Source organism: Callionymus lyra, chromosome 7, assembly GCF_982586985.1.
Source record: "Callionymus lyra chromosome 7, fCalLyr1.hap1.1, whole genome shotgun sequence".
Classification (NCBI taxonomy): domain Eukaryota; kingdom Metazoa; phylum Chordata; class Actinopteri; order Syngnathiformes; family Callionymidae; genus Callionymus; species Callionymus lyra.
In genome coordinates this window covers 30741978-30765731 of record NC_141824.1, presented here as the reverse complement: position 1 = coordinate 30765731, position 23754 = coordinate 30741978, and the positions used below count along the sequence as shown (strand labels likewise).

The 23754-nt window shown below is 37.0% G+C and overlaps 1 protein-coding gene across 2 annotated transcripts; it reads left to right on the top strand.

Moving 5' to 3' along the window:
* The first annotated feature begins 2034 nt into the window (after window positions 1-2034).
* nlk2 (nemo-like kinase, type 2) lies at window positions 2035-22769 on the top strand. 2 transcript variants are annotated; one of them, XM_087795161.1, is made up of 11 exons: window positions 2035-3158; window positions 10605-10734; window positions 11613-11668; window positions 13304-13410; window positions 13487-13572; window positions 14691-14900; window positions 15012-15113; window positions 16127-16213; window positions 16867-17065; window positions 17429-17522; window positions 18733-22768. In XM_087795161.1, exons 1-11 carry the CDS (start codon window positions 2764-2766, stop codon window positions 18785-18787), a joined length of 1521 nt encoding a protein of 506 aa, XP_087651287.1. In that variant the 5' UTR covers window positions 2035-2763; the 3' UTR covers window positions 18788-22768. The 2 variants fall into 2 exon arrangements, with proteins under 2 accessions (XP_087651287.1, XP_087651288.1); XM_087795162.1 differs by lacking the exon at window positions 16127-16213 and having other exon boundaries at window positions 18733-22769.
* The last annotated feature ends 985 nt before the right edge of the window (window positions 22770-23754 follow it).

Sequence of the window (23754 nt, the reverse complement as noted above, 5' to 3'; positions counted from 1 at the left end):
GGGATTATGTAGACACCTTAACCCAGGGAAGGACTCCTCAGTTAGCTGAAAGGGTTACTTTCTCTGGATCAGGGCGAAGTTTCATCATGTTTAGTTTTAACCAAAACCTTCATCCACTCTGACCTTCAATGAATCAGTTGATAAAGATGTTCTAATATGTACACCAGTCCTGAACCTTTGGTGCCAAGTAGTTATTCAGAAATTAATATTATTATTGGCCCTATAAGAACTTCAAGGGCTGATTAAGCGCTTTACTCATTTTAAATGTTGCTTCCTTCCAGAAAGAAGGCAGACATGCTCTAGCTGGTCACAGTTGGTCTCTTCAGACTATCCTCCTCACCTTTTGGGCTTCATTTCTGAGGACAGACATAACTGTCTTTTTTACTACTATGGTCCAAACCAGAACTGGACAGCCACATGCATCCCTTTGACTGCATTTATGCGGCCCTCGTAATGTCAAAGTATGATCATGTACAAATGGTTCTAATGCATTATCAAATGTATTTTGTATTTATTATTCGTCTACATTTTCACACTTATTTACTTTTTACCTCCTTTCTTGTGTGTAATTTTTCGAGTATATATTAATCCCTCAAAACTTTTTTTTTAAGTTAGTTGAAATGTTTTTTTAAAAACTCATATATACAAGAATACAATTGTAGCTTATTTAGCTTAATAAATGTTTTGAGGGATTTTCTGGTCTTTCTTTTTGCTTGATGGCCCCTAACAACATTCACAGAATTGAATGTGGCCCTCGGAGAATTTCAAATTGCCCACCCCTGGTCTAAATCGATCCCTTATTTATGCAAGTGGGAGATCAGTGGAAGAATGCATTCAAGACACTGGACAGTTTGAGTGTAGCTCATCAGTTTTTCAAACTTGAACCAACAATGTTGGAATGACATGATGGGTTTAATATGTTTAATTCACTCGGGAAGTTGAGTTTTTACAACAACTATTGTGATCAACAAGAAGTCATTTGAATTTCATCTGGTAACATACTTCTTACTCATACTATGTGTAGGGTCAAGATTTTGTGTTTGTCTATGTCCATATGGATGAATGTCTCATATTCTCCAGTTTTCCAGATGAAAAACGTACACCTCTCTTCTAACTGGTATGAAAAAACGTATAAGTTTAGCCGTTAGTCTTTCCGTCTCGTGTTTTTTTATTTTCCTTGGTCAGGGACACCTGCGAATATGATCAATTCTTCTGCTCATTAAGTGTTTCCACATGTGTGTGTGATTATACCATCCATTTGTTTATTATTATTGAACTATTTGATGATCAAGTGAGAGTATCGAAGAAGAAAACGGAGCTTGAAAAATGATTGAACAATGAACGAGGATGACTTGATTGACAAAAAAAAAAATCTTAAATCCATAAATATCTGAATTTATTAATTGGATATTTAGTTAATTTGACACAATTGCAAATTTAAGAAAAATGTGAAATATAAGTTAAGTATATTATTAAAAGAAAAAAAAACAGGGCAGTCCTTCATTAAATGCAGGGACTGAAATTACTTGAAAAAAACTTCAAACGTTAATTTATTATCTTTGTTTTAGTGCATTGCTGTTCTAATATATGAAGCTTTATAGGCGACCTTATAGAACAAAATACTATTACTTTATTGTGTGATGCGATTTGTAATGCACTGGCAAGTTTGAATTGTATGTTTTATTTGTCAATGTTGAACTTCCATAAATATATCTGTAACACCCTGTTTTTTACTAACAAATACTGTCTTCAGTCCTGATAAGTTATGTAAGTTAAATGAACTGGGATGTTGTAAATAAAGCACCTTCACATGATGCATTGCGCACTGACAGGCGCCCATCCGTCCATTGGCTGTTAAACGTGTCAATCAAGGAAAATCTCCGCGTCATTAAGCGTACGTGTGATCTGATTGGTCGAGCGGCCTCGACGTTCGCAGCGAAGGATTCCTCTCGCAGGTCGAGCGGAGGTCCCGCCCACCCCTGTGGTGCGCACGCACCCGGGTGTCAGAAGAGTGGGCGTCCACGCACGGTCTCCGCTGACGCCAGATCTGTGTGACGCAGGAGGCCCGGAAATCAGTGTTTTGGTTCGAAGACCTGGACTCTCGGTAGTCCTCGATGACTCTGGTCCTGGTGGCGCCCATGAAGAGGAGACTCTGGATTCTGTCCTTCTGAACTTTGAGGACTTATTTTCTTTTTTCTTCGACCTCCTGCTGTATTTGTCAATGGATGAGGGGAGCTGAGATGTTTCTTCTCACCAGGGCTGTGCGTCAACGTGATGTAGTGCGAGGACTTCTCTGGGGTCTGTGGTCCAAGAGTGCAGGACTCACGCGCTCCTGTCGAGAGGATTTGGCTCTTATCTGATCAGTCGCTACATCCGCTCAGAGATTATCTCAGAAGCCATTTTCCTTTGGGGAACTCACGCGCAGGCCCTCACCTCACCCTCTGGACCACTCTTGGATGGACTTGGTAGGACCTCTAGAAGACTCACTCCACCATGCACCTGACACACCTGCATCTTTTGTAGCTCTTGACATCTGCCTCACTCTTCTTCTTGATGTTGACAGTTGAGATCATGCAAACAACTTGTTCTTAGTGTCCAAGCTTCTGACCTGCACCATGGACGTGGATCTCCAGTGATGGCTTGGATTTCTGTGGTCAGACTGAAGAAGTTATGGCGGAACTTTCTTTGATCCACTTTGAATCTGATCATCTGTAGTCACTGCTCCAGCACTGGGACCTCATTGGATGGCACTTTGCTCCTAAAATGATGGCCGCCTACAGCAGTGGCTCGTCGACCCTGACGGCCCATCACCATCATCAGCTCCAGCATCTCCCACAAGCACACCTGCAGCAACACCACCATCACCCCCTGGCTCAGCACCACCTGCAGCATCCGGGCCCTGCTGCTGCCGTCCAGCAACATACCTCCACAGGTGCTGCAGCAGCAGTCATGCTCAACCCCGGGCAGCAACAGCCCTACTTCCCGTCCCCTGCTCCAGGACAGGCTCCTGGCCCCGCAGCCGCTGCAGCACCTGCCCAGGTGCAGGCGGCCACCTCTGTCAAAGCTCAGCACCACTATCAGCAACATCACCAACTGCCATCCCAGCTGGATCTGGAGCCCGACAGACCTATTGGCTATGGGGCATTTGGTGTCGTCTGGTAAGTGTTTATTTTTTGTAGGTGCTGCCTCTGTGGGGAGGGAGTATGACCTTGGATCCAGTACACTTCCATGAACACACTTGCACTTGACTTGTATACAATAACACAGTGAGAGGAATAAATAATTGTCTTATTACGTTTCTCTTCTAAAGTATGAGCCGAAATTATTATATGTGTTTAAAAAAGATTCAGAAACCAGTTAAATTGTTTACAAAACTTTTATCAAAGCGCTGGAGTCCCTATGTCCTCTTATATATCTCTTTAAATGTACTCCTTAAAATACTTTTAGTGGGTTCTCACCATTGAATCCTGATAATAATCAACTCAACTATTGAACTGAACATTTTAATACAAACCTAATTCTTCATCAACCAGATCTGTCGTGTCATATTAATGTCATGACATCCTATGGTCAGTTATATTCATGAAAATTACAGCTCAGTGTTTTAGGAAAAGGCTATGAGCCGGTTTAAACTCAGTGACAATGTTTAAATAAAATCAATGTTTTGCTCTTTAGTAGTAGTTATCAGTAGAAAGGATTTGTTTCTAGCACCCTGTGGAATTTTAAAATAATTGAATCTCTATGGTCGACCTGCATGGACATCTGCATGGGCTTCATGCACACTTCCTGTGGTTCCCCCGTGTTGCTGAAGTTCCGCTTCTTGGACCTATCAAGTTGACAACAATGTAAGAGTCAAAGGTATTGCATATTTCCTTTTCTTCGTGCAGAACACTCCAACCTAGAATGTATGAACAGACTACTGGGGTTTTGGTGTTCGTCACATACTGAACTTTAATAACAATGTGCACCAAAGGATTCCATTTAGATTAATGGCATTAATCTTTTGATACGCTTTAGTGTCTCGATACATGTCTTTTAAAAAAAATGATTCTGTTTATCTTCAAATCCTGTGAAACACTTTCTGTATATAACAATGAATTAGTCTTTACGGTCTGCTAGAGATCAATAGAGTGGTTAACAGCCAGGTATCATTTCATCTGTGATTTGTATTCTGTTCTACAGAGGAAAGATTAACGAACAGGTAACGGTAAAGATAGTTTTATATTTAATATTCGCAACATCCCTGAAATGAAATCCAAGTTCACGGCTGGTCATACTTCCAAAAACTCTTCAGCTACAGCTCTTTAGATACACTTGCGAATGATACTGGACTGTGTATTAGGGATGCAAATGATCAAGTTATTCATTAATCGATAGTTGTTTCATCTTTTTGAAAGAGTTAAACTCACGTCTGGTCCTGCTCACTCTTTTTTCTCGCGGTTCTTATTCTTCCCTTATTCTGCGGAGGAAATGATCCAGACTACCTCCAGGTCATTTGTTTATCACTTCCAAGCAAAATAAATACCATCTTTAAAGATCTGACTCTGGCAGTCCAGACGAGAAGATCGCTGAGTAGTGAAAATCTGCCTCTCTTTACATCTTTCTCTCCAACCCCCCTGATGGATCTTCTGTCCTCTGATGTTTCTACCCCGCTGCACCATGTGTCTTTACCTCGGTACCGTTGTTGTTCCTCTCATCGGCCTGTTGAAAAAGCTCAGAAAGTTGTTTTTTTGTTAAATTGTGGCATATTATTTTTCTCACGTTCCTCTTCAAACGGTGCCGAACGTGGCTCTCTATTAGTTGCTGCTTTTTCCTCTATTTTGAACAATTTATGGAAACACTTTATTCATGCACCTGCTTCTCTTGCTGATGGCAGAGGTATTTCTTTGAAACGTTGCAAATCCATCATGAGATGTAATCAGTATAATTTCACCACTGTTTTCTCCAGGCCAACGGTTCTCACCATCAATTCCTTTCCCCCATCTTTCTTACTTTTATCTCCATCTCTAGAGGGTTTTAGTGGCGTGCCTATAGTTCAAATCTTGTATTCACTCCCATCGTCCAGCTGCTGTATAGTCTCTTTATCAGTTTTTTTTTTTTTTAGAAAAGCTGGTCTCTTTTTTTCACTATAAAACCAACTTGACCTTCTTTTTCTGATGCCTTCCTGCTCTATGTTTTTCACAATTTCTCAAAGAATATTTTTTCAGGCATCAACATGCCCCTCCGATCCAACAGACTCATCTTCTCCACATACAAACTAACAGTTTGACCCAATACAGCACCACATGACCTGTTCCACAAGACTGCCAAAACCTTTTCTTAAAAAAAACGTGCAATATAAAATCACAAGAAAAGCCCCTTTTTTTTAAAAAAAAAAACACTAACTAAATAACTCTATTTATTAGACCTCCATAAGCTTCAGCTCAGGGTAAAAACTGGATGAAATATAAGTTGGTTTGAAGTGAACTGTGAATTTATCTGTGTATAAGCGAGTCATCTTTGTATTATTAACAAAGATTTAACCTTTGGATTCATGGTTTATTATTTACATTGTTGGTTTAATCTTGCTCTATGCTACCAGTGCAGCTCTAGTTCCTTGCCAAGAGCTTATGATAACATCACTGTGGCAAGAAAAACTGCCTCTAGGAGGCAGTGTCCTTCACAACTGATCAGGCCTATATATATAATATTTCGATATGTAATCCATTGAAAGGTCATCCAAATACGGCTGTTGACGTTTTCCTTAGTCTTCCAGTTCAGAAGGATTGTTTTCTTGGCTTTATTTAGACGAGATAACAATATGGTCTGTGTTTTTTCCGGTATGGGGAGCTGAGAAGTGTCTCCCAATATACAAGTCTTTGGACAGAATTGCTTTGATTTGAGATTTGTAGTAGATTGAATCGTTTTCTTGTGTTTTCAGAGGACTGTCTACCTTTGATGAATCCAGTTTGATCTGGATGTATTAGAGTTGTTTATAATGGAGATTGTTGATTTTTCTTTTTCTCGTTTAATTGAATTTGCCAAATATTTATTGGATTTTTTGTTGTGCTGGAGTTCAGTTCAAGTTCAGGCATAGTCTTTTTATTTGGAATTTCATTTTTTTATTCAAGACATCATTTAATTCTAGTTTAACTTTCCCAATCTAACAGAGAAGACTATCGGTTTGCTTGTATAGATAATCTGCCTCAAGATCTTTTAGTTTTCTTTCTTAATCTTTTTTTCGTTGGTCCTCGTTGGTAACTATAGTATATTCCAACATTGTCTTTCACTCAGTGTGTAATGTGATAACATGTCAAGGTGCAACTCGCACTGGGAACCTTTTCCTTTACAACTTAAAACACTTAATGTTACAAAAGGGTTTTTTTTTCCTTCTTTGACCAATCGGGAATTTTTCTTCCTTAAAACTTGAAGAACAAAAAAAATGGTATTAACAAGAAAGCTTTTAATGCAGTAATATTACCAAACCTGTGTGCGTGCGTGTGTGCGTGGGTGCGTGCTGATGTCATACAACATCAAACACAGTATATTTTATTACCCTTTAACTTTAGTGTCTAGAATAAATAATATAGCCGTTTTAATGCAACAATATATGTGATTACCCTTTAGCATTAATTTAAGTAATTTAAGTATTGCGTTTATAAATAAAACAGTTATAATCTCACCTTATCGATCAAGGATAGATTAATTGATACGCGGCAATTTTTCTGAGAACCTGAATTTCCCTCTGAATAGGTTCTTTCTACTGTATACAAAACTTAAAATGCTAACTTATGTCTACAGTATATACCAGGGGTCGGGAACCTTTTTGACTCAGAGAGCCATGAAAGCAAAATATTTGGAAATTTATTTCAGTGAGAGCCATATAAATAATATTCAGATGTAAGAATCTGTGCTTGACACGAATTCAAGCCCTTTTCCTTTGTTCATCAAAATCAACAAAGAATTCAGACGGGTTCATCCCTTTCCATGCCTCCATTTCAATATGTCCATCATATTTAAAGGAAGCACAAGACTAAAATTTCTCCATTTCTGTGATCATGAAAAAACAAAAACAAATGAAAACATGAATTCAAACTAACAGTTTATATTTGTTAATTTTAAACATGTCTGATATGAATCACACAAGTGGATTAATTAAATTTCAGATGAAGTTTAACGAGAATAAAACTGTTAAATAAATCAGAAACTTCACATCATCATCGCTTTGTCTGATCGTCTCTGACGTCATTAGAATGTGTGTCTCACCTGCACCTGTTTAACGTGTTTGTGTTTCTGCGTATTCTTATTACATTCGTGAGATAAAGGTAATTTACAAATAGTCATCATGTGATGGTGTATTAATACAAGTGTGTTTTAAGGACGCGATCACAAAAGGAAAACCAGCATTTGTTGCTTTCATTGGAACCTGCAGCTTAACTTTGATGGACCTGACGTCATGTTTCTGTGACTCTCGTAGAGAAGAACCTGAAGCGATCAAACGCGCATTATTTTGTTCGATATATTATTTAAAAAAAAACAAGCTTATAATTCTATATCGTTTTTCTGAATTGCGTAAAATGACTGTCGCACGTTTTGCTCTTTTTATTCTCGATTCATATGATCTTTTCCGTGCGTTCAGTGGAAGAGGCGGGAGCTCTGATTGGCTGCTGTGCATGTCAATCAAATTTTCAACCAATCGGCACAATAACCATTTGATTAATATGCACAGCATCCAATCAGAGCTCTCTTTACTATTTTCTTATATCATATTTTATTAAATCACGCGATCTACTCGCAACAGCTTCGGTCGATCGCGATCGACGTATTGCCCACCCCTGAAACAAGTGATAATATTTTATGTTTTATCTGAAAAGCCGAAATCTGCGAGCCAGATGCAATCATCAAAAGAGCCACACCTGGCTCGCGAGCCTTAGGTTCCCGACCCCTGGTATATACTGTCAGAGTACGTCTGTCTTCAAGTGCGCCCTCACGTGGACGCGCTAGGAATTACAGGGTCAAAAAATATTTGCGAAAAACGATTAACTGCAATTCATTAATTTTAATCGAGAAATTTCTTATTGACAATGAATCGACAATTAATGAATTGTTTGCATCCCTCCCTATTTATTGTGTGATATGTCTGTTATGTGAGAATGATTAACAACATCCGCCACATCGCACTTTGACTGTCCTGTCACAACTCACAACTAACGGAAGAAACTCCATTACCAACCGATTAACTTTCTTTTTCTTTTTTTTTTTGTTGAGTTTTTCTGCAATCCACTTGGAGAAAAGTTTGTTTCTCTCTCCATTCGTAGCCTGTCTGCTCACACTTCATGAATGAGACCCATTGTGTGGATTTGACAACTTTTGGTTACTAATTATTACTTGTATTTCTTACTTCCAGGCAGCATTTAGTAAATGAACATAATGGACTGTCGGGAGCATCTTCTGAGGGACCCCAGCCCGAATATCCGCTCCAGCGTGTCTAGGCATTGGCCAGTTCCGACTCCAGTGGTGTGTTGTTATGAGGTGATAGGAAATGATAACTGATGCTGATGATAAATGTTGTGACCAGCCTTCATGAAAATGTATTTTTCTACCTCGTATGGGCTCTTCTTCTAATGAGGATGTCCTTCGCCTGGCCAGGAGTAAATGGAATGATGTTGAGGTTCAGGAAATCTGCCAGCATTTAGGCAAACGTTGACCAGACTCACTGTATGATGAGGAGCTTTGATTGTGCACAGTTGCATGTATCAGAAGCAACAGTGTACATAGTTCAGTGATGATTAATACATTCAATAAAAGTTACTATTATTAATCTGTGATCTGCCATTTTTTTTTTTTTTTTTTTTTTTACACTTAGTTAGAAAAAGGTTATGTTAGATCGAATTTTTCTCTTGCACATTAATTTCCTGAATATGTTGCAGACGCAGCAACTTCTCAACAAGTTATTAGAGGAATGCAACTGTTATGGATTCTAATTGGGTGCCAGTGTCTAAATGTGGATACCTGCCTTCAACCACACCTCCCAGCTGAGAAGGCGATGTTTATTAAACTATTTCTACCCAGTTATGCTTTTAAAAGCTTGAAAACAACCATATATATGTGCAGATTCAGATCTCTTAAAGTTCTATATAATTTAATATTGTCAAATTTTCTTTTGATAGTCAAAACAATCCTTATTTGTCTGAGATAGAGAAGTGAATTACAATAATAAATCATTCTGACAAAATATTGAACCTGAGACTTTTTCTCCAGAAATGAGCATGATACTTATAGAATTAAATAAAATGGTAATATTTTTATTTGAAAATTAAAAAAATGTGGCTTGACAAAGGCTTTCAATGTTCAGCAATTCCAAAAGAAAACAAACAGACTAATAATTGTGTTGTGATAATGTTGGACAAAAAATATAACCTCATTAGCACTTAAAGACTTAGTTTTAAAATCCTCATTTAACGCTCAAAACATGACATTTGCATTTCAATTCAAAAGTTCAAACCCCGTTGTCTAGAGTCTGCAAATTGTGTTGAATATTTTCCCATCTTCAAGTGGAACATACATGTTTGCACATATTTGGTAGGTCCTAACATTACCACTAAATGCCACCAATGGCAATTCTTTGTATTCATTCATTTTTTATCTCATATATCTTGATTAGAATTTGGTTTTGTTTTTAAAATAAGAATAAAGACTGCTGATCTGTCCACATTTGCAAGTAACAGAAGTACAGAAAGGGTCAGCTATAGCACACACACACACACACACACACACACCCACACACACACACACACACACACACACACACACACACACACACACACACACACACACACACACACACAGGCATGCATGCACACTGGCTCTCATTCATGAAGCATGAGCAGAATGAAATTGTGTAAAATGTGAAAAGCAGCAAATGTATGCGATTCGGTTCCTGCTCTGAGGTCTGTGGGTTAAAATCAACTGATGGTTCCTGAACACGGTTCAGGACCAGAGGAGAGAAATCCTTTCAGGCTGTTGCTCCTAAGCTTTGGAACGATCTTCCACTCTCTATGTGTTTGATTATCTACTGACTCCTTCAAGAAACATCTTAAGACATTTTTATTCTTGCTTTTCCCTGATTTTCTGGGACTCCTGTGTTTGTCTTATGTGTGTTGGCATTTTATAGTATATATTTTAACTGTGTACCGTTTTGTTTTTGATTGTTAAAGCACTTTGTGACCCTGGTCTAGAAAGGCTCTTTACAAATAACATTTACTTACTTACTTAACGATTCAGCCCCTGGGTGGCGCTGTACCACAAAGAGCATCAGAAGCAGCGTGTCAACGAAACAATAACAATCGACGATCATTTTTTTATAATAGGGACATGAGTTTTTACCAAAAATAGCAATAACGTATAATCCTTATTTTTCCTTGAGAACACATAAAATACATGCTCACAAAAACCAACAAACAAAAGTAAATCTTTAAGTTCTCTGAAACAGTGATATCCAATATGATAATAAAAACCTCACATATGCTGCCTATAGAAATGGAAGACTCGAAACTATGGGGATAAATGATTCCAATATTACAGATGTTTGCGTCTATGTTTACGTTTTCCCCTTTTTATTGCAGGTCAGTAACGGACCCCAGGGATGGAAAGAGAGTAGCTCTAAAAAAGATGCCTAATGTCTTCCAAAACCTTGTTTCTTGCAAGAGGGTGTTCAGGGAGTTGAAGATGCTCTGTTTCTTTAAACATGTCAACGTAAGTGGAACATTTCCATCTTCCTCTGTGGGTCAAACGTCTGTGCTGTTTCGTAACATACTGAGTGAAACCATAGATGTTAACAAGCACAGGTCCAGGAAGTGAAGGAAGCGTCTGGTGATCAGCAAGGATTTGACAAATGTGTGGATAGTTTGGCCATTTATTTGAACATTCTGAAAGCAATAATGATTCTCACTTGTCAGAGGATGAAGGGTCTGATGAAGTTGCTCCACTGGACACAGTTTATTTTAGTTTGCAGTGAAATCCCCTCTAAAATTGATGAGTTTAAAGTTAAATCAGCATACAGCTGACATCTATTGTGTCATTAACAAATGCAGAATATAAGAGCAAATAAACACAAAATAAAAATCTTATCCACTAAAATAGCCACTTGTCATGTTAGAACAGAAAAGGATTTGATGTGTAATGTAGGGGGATATTAAAGCAGAGTTTTAGCTATGTTATAGTACCAAACCTATACACTATTATACCAGCATTTATATTGAACTTAAAGGCTTTCAAAGAAAAAATAATAATAAAAGGCTACGAATCAAAAAATATAGGTTACCGGCCCTCAAAGGTAATTCAGGAAACAAGCAACACTAGACTGACCGTCAAAGGATTACACTCCTAAAACAAGTGATTGGTCAAAACGTCTTTCTGATTAGTTGGAACTCATGAAGCAGCTGAAAGGACTGTTTGTCATTATGGCATGAAGGTGCATCCAGGTGCAGGATGATGCTCAGTGCAACAGGGAACTACATCTTAATGGACTTAGAGTTTGAATTTTGGAATAAATATCATGTCATAGACTTGTTAAATAGATACATATATTCAAACTATCCCTTTTAAGCTTGACAACTATGTCTTTTCAACAGGTTCTTTCTGCTCTGGACATTCTGCAACCTCCACATGTGGACTACTTTGAAGAGATGTATCCTTCAGCACTTCTTTTGTTTTGTATGTATTCAAATGTGTATCAGAAAATGAGCAGCATCTCATGTGATATGAGCACTCCTCTGCCCTGGCTACATAAAGATTTACTGCCAGGACAACCACCTTTAATTTGCTCCATTTTATAGTTGTTATGGTATTATTTAACAGAATTCAATCTACAAAAATAAAATGTAATTTGTATGCACTTTACAGAAACAGGTCAATCTCAAAGTTCTACTTAGATATAAAAATAATCACAACAAAAGAGCACCAATAAAAGATTGGCAAAAAGATAAATTAAAGGCTTTTCTAAAAAGGTTTTTAAGGGCCTTCAGATGATCAGGGAGAACGTTCCACACAGGAGCACTGTGCTTCTAGGTCAAAAAGTTAGTCTGGAGCACCACTTTAATAAGTTGGGAGCACAAGCAAACCTCTTGGGCATAACATGTCAAACTATGATCCTAAATACTCCTATACAAATAGAAGTATTCTATCAATCAATGCTAAAAACCTGGAATAAAGTATTTGAATATGATTATAAAAGAAAAAGCCTACATTGATAGGTGCAAAAAAATTGGCAATGGGTGGTATATGATGATATAATCATCGTTTAGCACAGGGGTCGGCAAACTTTACAACTTAGAGACGTTTGGACCCGTTTCCTACAGGAAAGAAAACACTGGGAGCCGCAAAACCCTGTTTGATTTTTAAAGTTAAATATAATTCCATATTATCTTCACTTTCTTTGTTTTCCTTTATGCTATATTTAAACAAACTATAAATAAAACGTTAGTGATAGTTCACCCAAAATTCAAACTTTATTCTACCTCATACGTCATTTTCTACTCACCCTCATGTCAAATAATTTTGGATCATTTTCATAGAAATCTGTAATTTTTATAGTTATAGACAAAAATGTTTGTTCATTTTAATATAGCGACTGGAGATCATTTGTCTTGGACTTCATTTTCATCCAAAAAGACACTTAAAAACATCCAAATATGAGGAATTGTTCCAAAGAAAATTCAACTAGTCTTTATTTTAGGCTTGTTGTTGGTGGATGATACCAGACCTGCAGCCTAAAGCTCTCATGTTGAGGCTTAATATAAGATGGACGTTAAAGACGAACAGTATGGAGGTATTTGGAAGATTTATTTTTGGACAAAGATGGTGATGAAGACAAAGACAACTGAGCTCCAGTAGCTACATTAAAATGAACAATCATGTTTGTCTCCAAAAAGAACCGATTACTTACTTATTACTTAAATAATTTCAACCCCTAGTTGACATAAGGATGAGTTGAAAATTTGTGAATGCAGCTGTTCGAGGAGGATGAGGAGATTGGTGACCCTGGCCAAAGTGCTCTCTGCGCAACAGAACAAAATGTAATTTTTTGACAGCCTCCCGGATGCAAATAGCAGTTTTTAAACAGTTTATTTTACATATCTTAATTTACTGTCTAATATAATGCAATATAACCCAATAATGGTTTCTATCATTTTTTCTCTCTGCAAAGTTGATAAACAAGAGTGACTGTAGTTTGTTATTTCACATTTCATTGATAAAAGATTCTATTCAATTTGCATATTGAATCCTTGAGGCATGTTTGATTTTTCCTTGACAACCAAAACAGTTATGTAGTAACTGAACTGATGCAAAGCGACCTCCACAAAATCATTGTTTCACCACAGCCCCTTAGCTCAGACCACGCCAAAGTTTTTTTGTATCAGATTCTTAGAGGTAAGACTTTTTTTGTCCACTACAATGACCATGCGTTGACCTGTCCGATCTTAATACTTTTTTCTTCCAACTTCAGGACTTAAATACCTCCATTCGGCTGGTATTTTACATCGAGACATCAAACCTGGAAACCTTTTGGTCAACAGCAACTGTTTGCTGAAGGTAGGAAAACCTGAGAAATTGGACCTTCATGACGCCTGTAATCATTTGGAAAATTGATTCACTTCACTAAATCCTACTGGTTACCGTGAAAGATTTAAGTTCAAGTTGCTCAGTGTCTTTGCTGCTAGGTCTGTATGACAATGAAAAGGTTAAATGAGTCAGGAACAGTGTTCAACAAGCCTGGCGTGAGTTCAAACGATCAGCAACCTTGGTAGGTTAGAAAAGGCCCTTCTGATCCCTTTAACTAACTCTGAGCAGAGACCTTACTGAAGCCTCTTATAAATCCTCTGTAAAAGTTGCTAGTAGGAACCTGCAATTTATCTACCGCCTCTGTCTTAGGATCCGGCTAGGGCTAACAAACCCCTTAAGAAAACCCCAAGAAGCTGTCTGAACTGACCCTGAACTCGCATTTTTCAGTTTGACAAAGAGTCAGGTTTCTAACAGGCGCTGGAGGACGAGTCAGAAGAGCTGAGAGTGTTGATGGATGGATGGATGGATGGATGGATACTTTATTCATCCCCTGGAGTAGAAATGATTTTGTCCAGCAGCAATAACACATCCATCCATACAAGCATGCATAAATACATGTAGAAATGATCAAATAAATACAGGTTAAAAAAATGTTTAAATGGATACATATATACAATCAAATAAATACAATAAATACATCCAAAACATATAAGACGTAAATAAATAATTTTCATCAAGGGACCTGGAGAATATGAAAATATAACCAAGGTACACATAGAAAAATATATTGGTACAATCACCAAGCATTTATGATGTCTTGGAAGGTAGCAGGCATATGTGGATTCTTGTCTCCATTTTAAAAACATGTTTATTTTTATTTTCCTGAATGCAAACCTTTTACAAGCCGCTCTTGTAGCTTCATAAGGCAGTGTCATTATTTTCAGGGCACTCTCTGCTTTTAAGTCTTTTCTTTGAACAGCTGTTCAACTGATGCTTCCTTTTTAACCGAGGGCCTGTTAGCACTGACCACTGAAGTGACTTCAACCCATGCTTTTAATGAGACCATATAATGCTTTCCTCCCTTATGTTTGCTGTTACTGTTCTGCTGAGGCTACAGCGCTCATGTGCTGAACACATATTTCTCGTAGATCTGTGACTTTGGTCTGGCTCGTGTGGAGGAGTCCGACCAGTCGCGTCACATGACTCAGGAGGTGGTCACACAGTACTACCGAGCCCCTGAGATCCTGATGGGAAGCCGCCACTACACCAACTCCATCGATATCTGGTCCGTAGGCTGCATTTTCGCTGAGCTACTTGGCCGTCGCATTCTTTTCCAAGCCCAGAGTCCCATACAGCAGGTAAACTGTTATTTTATGTTGAGCTGGCCAAAGCTGTTACTTCTACTTTTAAACAAATTTTCTGAAAAATAAATATTTTATATGCTGTGTGTGTGTGCGTATAATTTCCAGCTGGACTTAATCACTGATCTGTTGGGAACCCCGTCGATAGAGGCCATGAGGACAGCATGTGAAGGAGCTTGTGCACATATTCTCAGAGGACCACAAAAGCAGGTATTGCAGTATATTTTGCAACATTTCTTATGGAATTTGAAGGGAAAAGAGACCAAGCTGTATTTAGAATTTATCATCCAAATTTTAAAAGTGCAGTCTTGCCAGGCTTAATAAAATTCTGATTGCTCAGCACACCTAAACATTCGACCACCCCTGACCAGTATCTTAAGTTAATCTATTGAAATGGTAATCTATCCAATGTTATCTGCTTCCTAAAAGTATAGCAAACTTCAGTGACCGGAACATGGAATGTTTACAAGGTTCCTCGGTAAATATCCTATTGATAAAAGTTAGGAAGTCAAGTAATTTCAGGTACTTAAATGTTGTAGTGTATATATTTTATGGATGATTTTTATTAAAATGGGTTACTCTCAAGACTAGGGCTCCTATGCAATAACATAGCTGCTCTTACCCCATTGTGTGCATTAAAAATCAGTTCAAGAATCTGCTATTAAGAGAGTGCATGAATCAATGCAAAATAAATTCATTGAGACACATCTCCTTTTTGTATATTTGTGTCATCCTTTCTGCACATGTGTTTGTTGTTTTAAAAAAACTTGTAACACAAGCAGTTCCATTCATTTAATTTGCGCTGAGCTTTTAATTATTATGTTATTATCATTATTACCTTTTACTTTATAGATTATTCAAATATTTGTAACAAATTCCAGAGTCGTCCACAACCAGGAATAATGCCACGTATGTTTACCAACATGTACTGGCAAATAAAGCTGCTCTTGAATCTCTTAAATCTCTTGAATTTATTCTTGTTTTTAAATGATTCAACAATGACAACAAAAACAAAGGAGTGCTCAGGAGTGTAGAAGACATGTCCTTCTCAGGAACTGAAAAGGGAAACGTAAACATAAAATAAGATTCCATTATTCCATTATTATTTAGATTTTAATTAAAACGATTATTGATAGCAAATTCTATAAAGTCCAATAACAATCTATTCTAAAAATGTAACAGTGTTTTTTCAATTCAAAACTGATCTCTTGGTCTGTTTGCAGCCATCTCTTCCTGTTCTGTACACATTGTCCAGCCAAGCGACCCATGAAGCAGTCCACCTCCTCTGCAGGATGTTGGTGTTTGATCCGGTGAGTCACTCTTTTATAGCTTAGCACCAGTTTAATTTGTAGCAGGTATGGTAACGGGACCCAAGTACAGTTGTTTTTATCATGTTGTGCAATTGAAGGAATCTGAAAAAATAGTTCCTTGGTATATCAAACTTTCGTTGAAGTTGTTGAAATGACATGAATGCAGAATTTTCAAACAGATCTTTAGAACAACATATTCCCTTCACATCTTAAACGCGGATAAAAATGTATAAATCATCGATCTTATAAGAACGCCTGAACTTTGTCCAAATTTGAAGGGATTGTTAGAGGGATATTTTGATAAAGCGTTTGTAAGTGGTAGTTTGGTACATAATAAAGTTTGTAGATAAACTGGATGAAATGAAGAAGTTTCAAGTTCCAATCATGCATATATATTAATATTTACGTCCATTTATTAAGTTCATTAAGTCTCGTTTTGATATTCTGTCTCTCACTGTTAAAATAACCTGCCATTAAAATGTAGACCCTTATGTCACTGGGCAAACTTTTATATATATATATATATATATTCATATTGTATTTGTTTTCGTTTTACTAACTCTGACTAAAGTAAAAGAAAACTGGCAAAAGCTTATATTTGAACAGTTTTCTCAAAGAATGTTAACTACTTCTTGTTTCTCTATGTTGTGTAGTTGAAGCGGATTTCAGCCAAAGACGCTCTGGCACACCCATACCTGGATGATGGCAGGCTGCGCTACCACACATGCATGTGCAAATGCTGTTACACCACATCTTCTGGTCGTGTCTACACCAGTGATTTTGAGCCTGTCATTGATCTTAAATTTGATGACGGTTTTGAAAAAAACATGAGCTCTGTGAGACAAGTTAAAGGTAAGATCTTTTTTTCTTCACTTGATTCAGTCTCATTTCGAAATGTGTAATAATTAAACAAGGACTTTTTTTATGGCAGATATTAAAAGTAAGGGTTAAGACACAGAAACAAAAGAAAAATCAAACCAGAGAAAACACAGCAAACATAAACACACCTTTGCAAAACATTTTTGAGCGCCGTTTGTTCATTTGTGTTGTTACAATAGTGAGCTCAACCATCTTTTTCTCTTTCTTTTATATTTCCTCAAGAAGTCTATGTTAACATTAACTTTAATTCCCCGTTCTTGACCTAGACTCTCCACTTCTTGATTTTTCTGCTTTTGAACTCCATACCAACTTTCTTACTTTCTATCGTCTACCTAGAGATCATCCATCAGTTCATACTGGAACAGCAGAAGGGAAGTCGAGTGCCACTTTGTATCAACCCTCAATCATCTGCTTTCAAAAGCTTTATCAGGTAACAACCCTATTTGAATGTTGTTCGAGAGTGTGGTATTTTCCTCTGGAACTGTCTACGTATGAATCCTGTTAGCTGCTATGTAACTGTTGTGAAGCAGAATACTTTATTAATGACAAGAGAACTGTATCTTACTTGCTTCATGCCATCATTCACAACTAGCTGCAAAGAAAGTGAGCAACAGGAAAAACCTTCATCTTTTGACAATGATGATTCCAAGTCCTCTTATAATGGTCACTACCTCTTCATCTCTTTCCCCTATAAGAGATCCCTGCTTTGACATCTTGACCTGGAAAGTGAATTTAATTTCATCAGCTTTCTTATAATGATGGATGTTGTCTTCTGAGGAATCCTATTTTCTTTCACTATCTCTTCAAATGCAGAAGCAGTATGCTCTCCATGCTGTCTCCCAGTAAATTACTCGCAATCCAACAGGATTCGAGTACATAAGAACTTCACGATTTGCAGCTTACATGAGCAGTTACACACAAAAATTCTTGATCTGTGGTAAGACCATTGGTGGAGCACGATGGAAAACCTAATTCTCGAAAATGGTGTTCAAGTTATTTGGGTGGAGCTTGGACAGGCTGTCACTCACAATCACACCCAAGCAAGTCCCACTGTTGTTTTCTTAAAGGTTTTAAAATTATTTTTTGTATGGTCTCTCAACTATGACAGATATGTCATGGAAGACCCCCTTCAACTTAACTCCTAGTCCAACTGTGGAGCTCAACTCCCTTCATTACAGCAAGGTCAATTCAAAGATATTGTCTTTAATTGAATCCAACACAAATGTGTAGAACCCAAAGGATTGTTGAAGTCAATTGCAATCTTGTCATCAATTGATTTGACCCGTCGTGAAACTTTCTTGTGCTGAACTGACCATTAAAAAAATTATTTTCGTTTGTGATCAAATATTTTATTATCTCTTTAAATCAGCCTTTCAAAAAGCTCACCTTTTAGTTGAGGCTTTGTGGCTTTTCTTTTTCAACTAAACATCACCAAACATGACTGTATGTTTTTATGAGAATCGTTTAGATTTCGCCCTTTAATAATGGCTGGCAAAAATAGCCAATACTTGAGATATTTGAAATGAAGGTTCCATTACTGTTTATAGAGTGAAATCAATGATGGTTGTTCATTTTTGTTTTGTCTCTGTTTTTGTATGTGTCTTGTTGTGTCTGCGTTTGTGCACGATTGCATGTTCTAGCTCTACAGTGGCTCAACCCTCAGAGATGCCGCCGTCCCCACTGGTGTGGGAATGACAACTGTGCTGGTGACCATCTCCTGAGGAGGGACGACCACAGCGGCTCCAAGTCTTCTAGATGTCTGTTAGCTGGAGAGCATTGATCACATCCTTGGTGTGTATGAACAAATATGAGGGAGGAAGTGTGTTTTAAACAAGTATCTTTTGACCAATCAGAATGTTTTAAATATCTATAGTGTCACTTCCAGGTTTTATGCCAACATGTAACAGACCTGCATCATAAAGAAGTATATATATATGTATGTATGTATGTATGTATGTATGTATGTATGTATGTATGTGTGTGTGTGTGTGTGTGTGTGTGTGTGTGTGTGTGTGTGTGTGTGTGTGTGTGTGTGTGTGTGTGTGTGTGTGTGTGTGTGTGTGTGTGTGTGTGTGTGTGTGTGTGTGTGTGTGTGTGTGTGTGTGTGTGTGTGTGTGTGTGTGTGTGTGTGTGTGTGTGTGTGGACTGATGGCTTTCTTATTCCTTCAGTTCAACCAATATGGTTGCAGTGCTTTTACTAAAGAGACGTGCTAGCCCAGGGCTTCCTGCTCACCCCTTGGTTCCACTGGTCTGCTGAGCCGTGCAGTTGCTAATGGTTTATCAACATCACTTGACAGTTGGTATGGAATGTTAAGGCTGCAAAAGAAGGCTGCAAACTGCCATTGTCCAAGTAGCTTAATTTTCTCATAATAATGTGAAAAAGTATAGGAGCCAAAATAAAAGCAACAAGGTAATCAAATGAAATGGTTCATATATTTTGGACAAACATGAATTGAAAGTACTGTATTTTTACTGAGGTTTATTTATCTCATTTGATTTATTTTATTAATTCTCTTCAACACTGTATTCCAAAACACGTAAAATCCCTGATTTTTATTTGCAATACTGTTATTAAATGTTTTTTGATTCTGATATTAAGATGAAGTCTCACACGTAACGATAAAATAATTGATGTCTATAGTTTTATATTGGCTGTGGCAATCAATTTGAAAAATAATAGCTATTTGTAAGTAAGTGGAGTTTATTTGTAAAGATCTTTCTAGACCAGGGTCACAAAGCGCTTTAACAATCAAAAACAATATACAGTTAAAGTATATACTTTCTGTTCAGAAAGTAAGGGAAAAGCACAAATAAAAATATCTTAAGAAGGTTCTTGAAGGAGTCAGTAGACTCCATCAAACACAGAGGGAGAAGAAGTGCATTCCAAAGCTTAGGAGCAACAGCCTGGAAGGATTTCTCTCCTCTGGTCTGGAAGTGTGTGCGAGGAACCATCAGTAGATTCTGATCCACAGACCTCAGAGCCCGAGCTGGGGTGTAAGGCTGGATCAGATCACTGATGTAAGGAGGAGCCTGACCATGAATAGTAGAATATAGAAAAAATGACTATGAACTAGTTAATATATTTTAGTGATGAAATTCAGGAAAAGATCAGGAACTCGCCTAGTTCATTTTAAAATTTGTGAGGCGAACTTAGTTCACATGGAAACTTAACCTTCCCAACACTGAGCATTGACACACAATGAAAACCAGAACCTGGATTTGCCCATCTAGCTGTATAAGGTGTTAATAGATTTTTTTAATGTGCTGGATCCAATTTGACACAAAGAGTATTTCGGTCAGCATTGAATCCAAAAAAGTGGAACTGCTCTGATTCAATTGAATATAACTCATGGCCACTCAGCAACTGCACTGCATACAATGCATGCAATGGAACCAACAGATAATAAAAATCTAGCAGACCCTTTTTTCATCAAATGCCAGTGAATACGGAAATATAATTTGGGCCCAAAACAAAAACTCAATTTGTTATCCAATATTTAAAGTATCCAGACCATAGGCTGTAGTTATGGTGGAAAATACTTTAGACAGTCTGTCCCATTCTACTACGTTCAAATGAATTGGCCAAAGATCCTGAGACTCATGTCAAGTTTGATAAACTTTTAGATAGTGAGGTATTTCACCTTGATTCATTTTATGCCATTCTAAAATCACATGGTCAGATATTTAGTGACCTGCGAGAACAAAATCTGCTGTGTTCAGCAGTGACAGGACAATCTAAAAGACTTGAATCATATATCATTTGTTTTAATACTTTTAAAAGTGAGAAAATTTTAACCAGTTCAATGATTAACATCATTTTAAACTAATTAATTTAGTCTCATGTCATGTGTGTCTGTCATGTTTGTTTAAGTAAATCCAATTTTTCTGATTTCCTCTGTAACTTAAGCACCTTTTGTAAAGAAGGACATGGCCTGTGGTTTTACTTTGCAGCAGACATTTTCCATTTCTGCAGGCGTGTCACAATAATTACCACAGAACTTTGAAATTATCTTTCATAGACAACAACACGGCTGAAAATGCTGTGTATGTTTAAATGGATAGGAAACCAGGTTTAATTCATATTAAGTATGAGTTGAGTATTATGTAAAAAAGAAACAACACCCCTGAAATGTACATGATATTTTCATAGTTGCAGATTTTTTTTTTCCACAAAATAAACATAGTTGCAGCTACAAAAGGAAAAAACACGAGAACACACTCTTTATAATGCTTGGAACTTGTCATTTTCCTACTTAATTACTTATTGCCCTGAAAGCTGTTTGTTTGCTGAAGCGGAGAATATAACTTTTATTATTCGTATTATTAGCTGTTAATAACCTGTGCTTGTTCAAACCAAGCTATATTTCAGCAAGGCAACAACATAATGAACAGATCTAAAGGTACAACTTACAATAAAACCCTGTGAGCCCAGCGAGAACCTCTGACTTTCACTAGAAGGTAGCTGGGATCATTTATCTCCAACAAACGATACACAACAATCCATTGTGTAGGTGACTTTGGTAGCTCTGTATGTTCTAGAACGTTCACACACAAGCGTGAAGGTATTACTGTTTACTGGCACTGAGTCTGTCGTACTAGGTGATATTTACTAACGTATAAAAACTTGCTGGTTTATTGCGCAGTATTAATATCTACTTATTTAGCTTTGGTGGATGCCTGTGCTCCTCCCCCTATATACTACACACATGGAAACACCAGTCACTCCAACTGAAACGTATAACTGTTCAGAGAACGGTTTGTTCACTCACAGAATACAATCATGAAAAATACAGTATATATAATGTAGCAAATGTCAACTTGGACACCCCTGTGTTGGCTTTAAATTGGTCGTGTTCTGGGTAAAGTTCCAGATCAGATGCTGCTTTTGACAAAAAGGCGGTTATAATTCTTATCATACAATGTAACCATGAAAGTGTATCAAAAGTCATTCATTTCTCTCACCTTTTTCCCACAATATATTGGTTTTAGTTAAAAAATGTGTTATTTAGATGATTAAACTGACAAGTAGTTGCTGTAAACGTTGTTCTTTATCATCGTTTCTATCTCCTGAGAGAGTTGTTGACCATTCTCGTCACCATGGCAATACTCAAAGAAGATGGACAGTAAGGATTTTCCTTGCAGTCTCTACCTCTTGAGCTCAATCACCTGGCTTTGTTTGCATATATTTATGAGATCAAACGTGTATGAATGTTCATTCAAGCAAATTACCGACCTGTTCCTGCCTCTTCATGCGATTCATGATTAGCTCTAATGATTAATCATTATTATGATTTTATTTTTTTATGATTTGCGTATTAAATTAAAATGGTTTCTCTCAAGTGAAATATGTTTTATTTTAAATATAATAATGGATTTGGGTTTAGTCACCTCAGCTGCTATATTATAGTTTCCTGTCCAACCCTAAATGGATTCTCTGGTTCAAACATGCATTTGTATCTCTTAAATCAATACTTTGCTCAGGAACAAGCACAGCCTCTGGAGTCCAACCGGACACTTTCTCTCCTTATATAGATGCATCAGTTTGTGTATTTTCTTTGTCAGGTCAAATGAAGTACTTGAATCATTTAACCTTTAGAGCAATCACTGAGACTTACTGAACCTCTGAATTTATCGAACTTTGTCTAAAACAATGTTTGTATATTTGATGTTTTAATCAGATGCATTGTAATTTGAATAAAACCTTCAGTATGTACAGTTCATGCATCGGTTGTCTCTTTTGAAGCTTAACATTGTTTTTCTGGTGTGTATTGATTTCTCTGGGGATTTGACAGATGTGTGAAATGATAGGTAAAATCTTTTTGACTAGATTCTGAAATAAGTCAAATTTTCACTCCATTTTAATCATAAAACATATTGCAGTTGGTCTCCAATGAGATCAACAGTTGTAGTGTGCCAGGAACTCAGCGGCACTGAAGCGCAAACCTCAAAAATGAGATGATCAACAACTTCATGGAACTTCACGTAAATTATTTAAATGTACAGTATTCTATATAAGCGCATTATAATGACTCTCCAGCTGTTTTTTTTTATGTTTCAGTTACATATGCAGAGCAAATTTACAATTTTTAATTAAACTCCTAAGGAGTGTATTTAAACACTTTCAGAGTGTCTGCTTTTGTCTACTTTAAATTGATATTTAAAGGCATTAGGCATGTCTACACCAATGTCTAGTTTTCAAAATCAACGCTTTCTTACACAATTAGTTAAAATTATATTTACACTAGTGAAAGTATTGGTTATAACTAAAACTACATCTTTTATAGTTTACTTCATATACATTTCTACTCCACAAATCTTTTTTTCAAACAGGCAAACCACGCAAAAGGTGCACAGTATTCAAAATAACTATCGGTGTTAGCAGTTTAAGATACATTACACTGTATAGTGTTAATTATAGTTAAAACCATTACAAAATCACTAACTGTGTTAACAATAAACACTGACATCATTTTATTGTTGCAAATTACGAGCTGGAAATAGATTGTATTACTATTTAATGATTTAAAGTAACCTTCACCAAAAGTATTTACAAGTTTAAAGATGAATCCTATTCATTTACATTTCTTCTCTTCAGTGGCCCTTTTCAACAGATATTTTTGCAGTCTCATGAAGTGAACATTTTTATAAAATATGGTGTAGAT

Bases quoted from the DNA above. Each gene is read 5' to 3' on its own strand.
- nlk2 (XM_087795161.1), top strand. From the start codon at position 2,764: ATGATGGCCGCCTACAGCAGTGGCTCGTCGACCCTGACGGCCCATCAC. The intron at 13,411-13,486 runs GTAAGACTTTTT...TTCCAACTTCAG, and splicing joins TTTGTATCAGATTCTTAGAG to GACTTAAATACCTCCATTCG. The intron at 16,214-16,866 runs GTGAGTCACTCT...TATGTTGTGTAG, and splicing joins GGATGTTGGTGTTTGATCCG to TTGAAGCGGATTTCAGCCAA.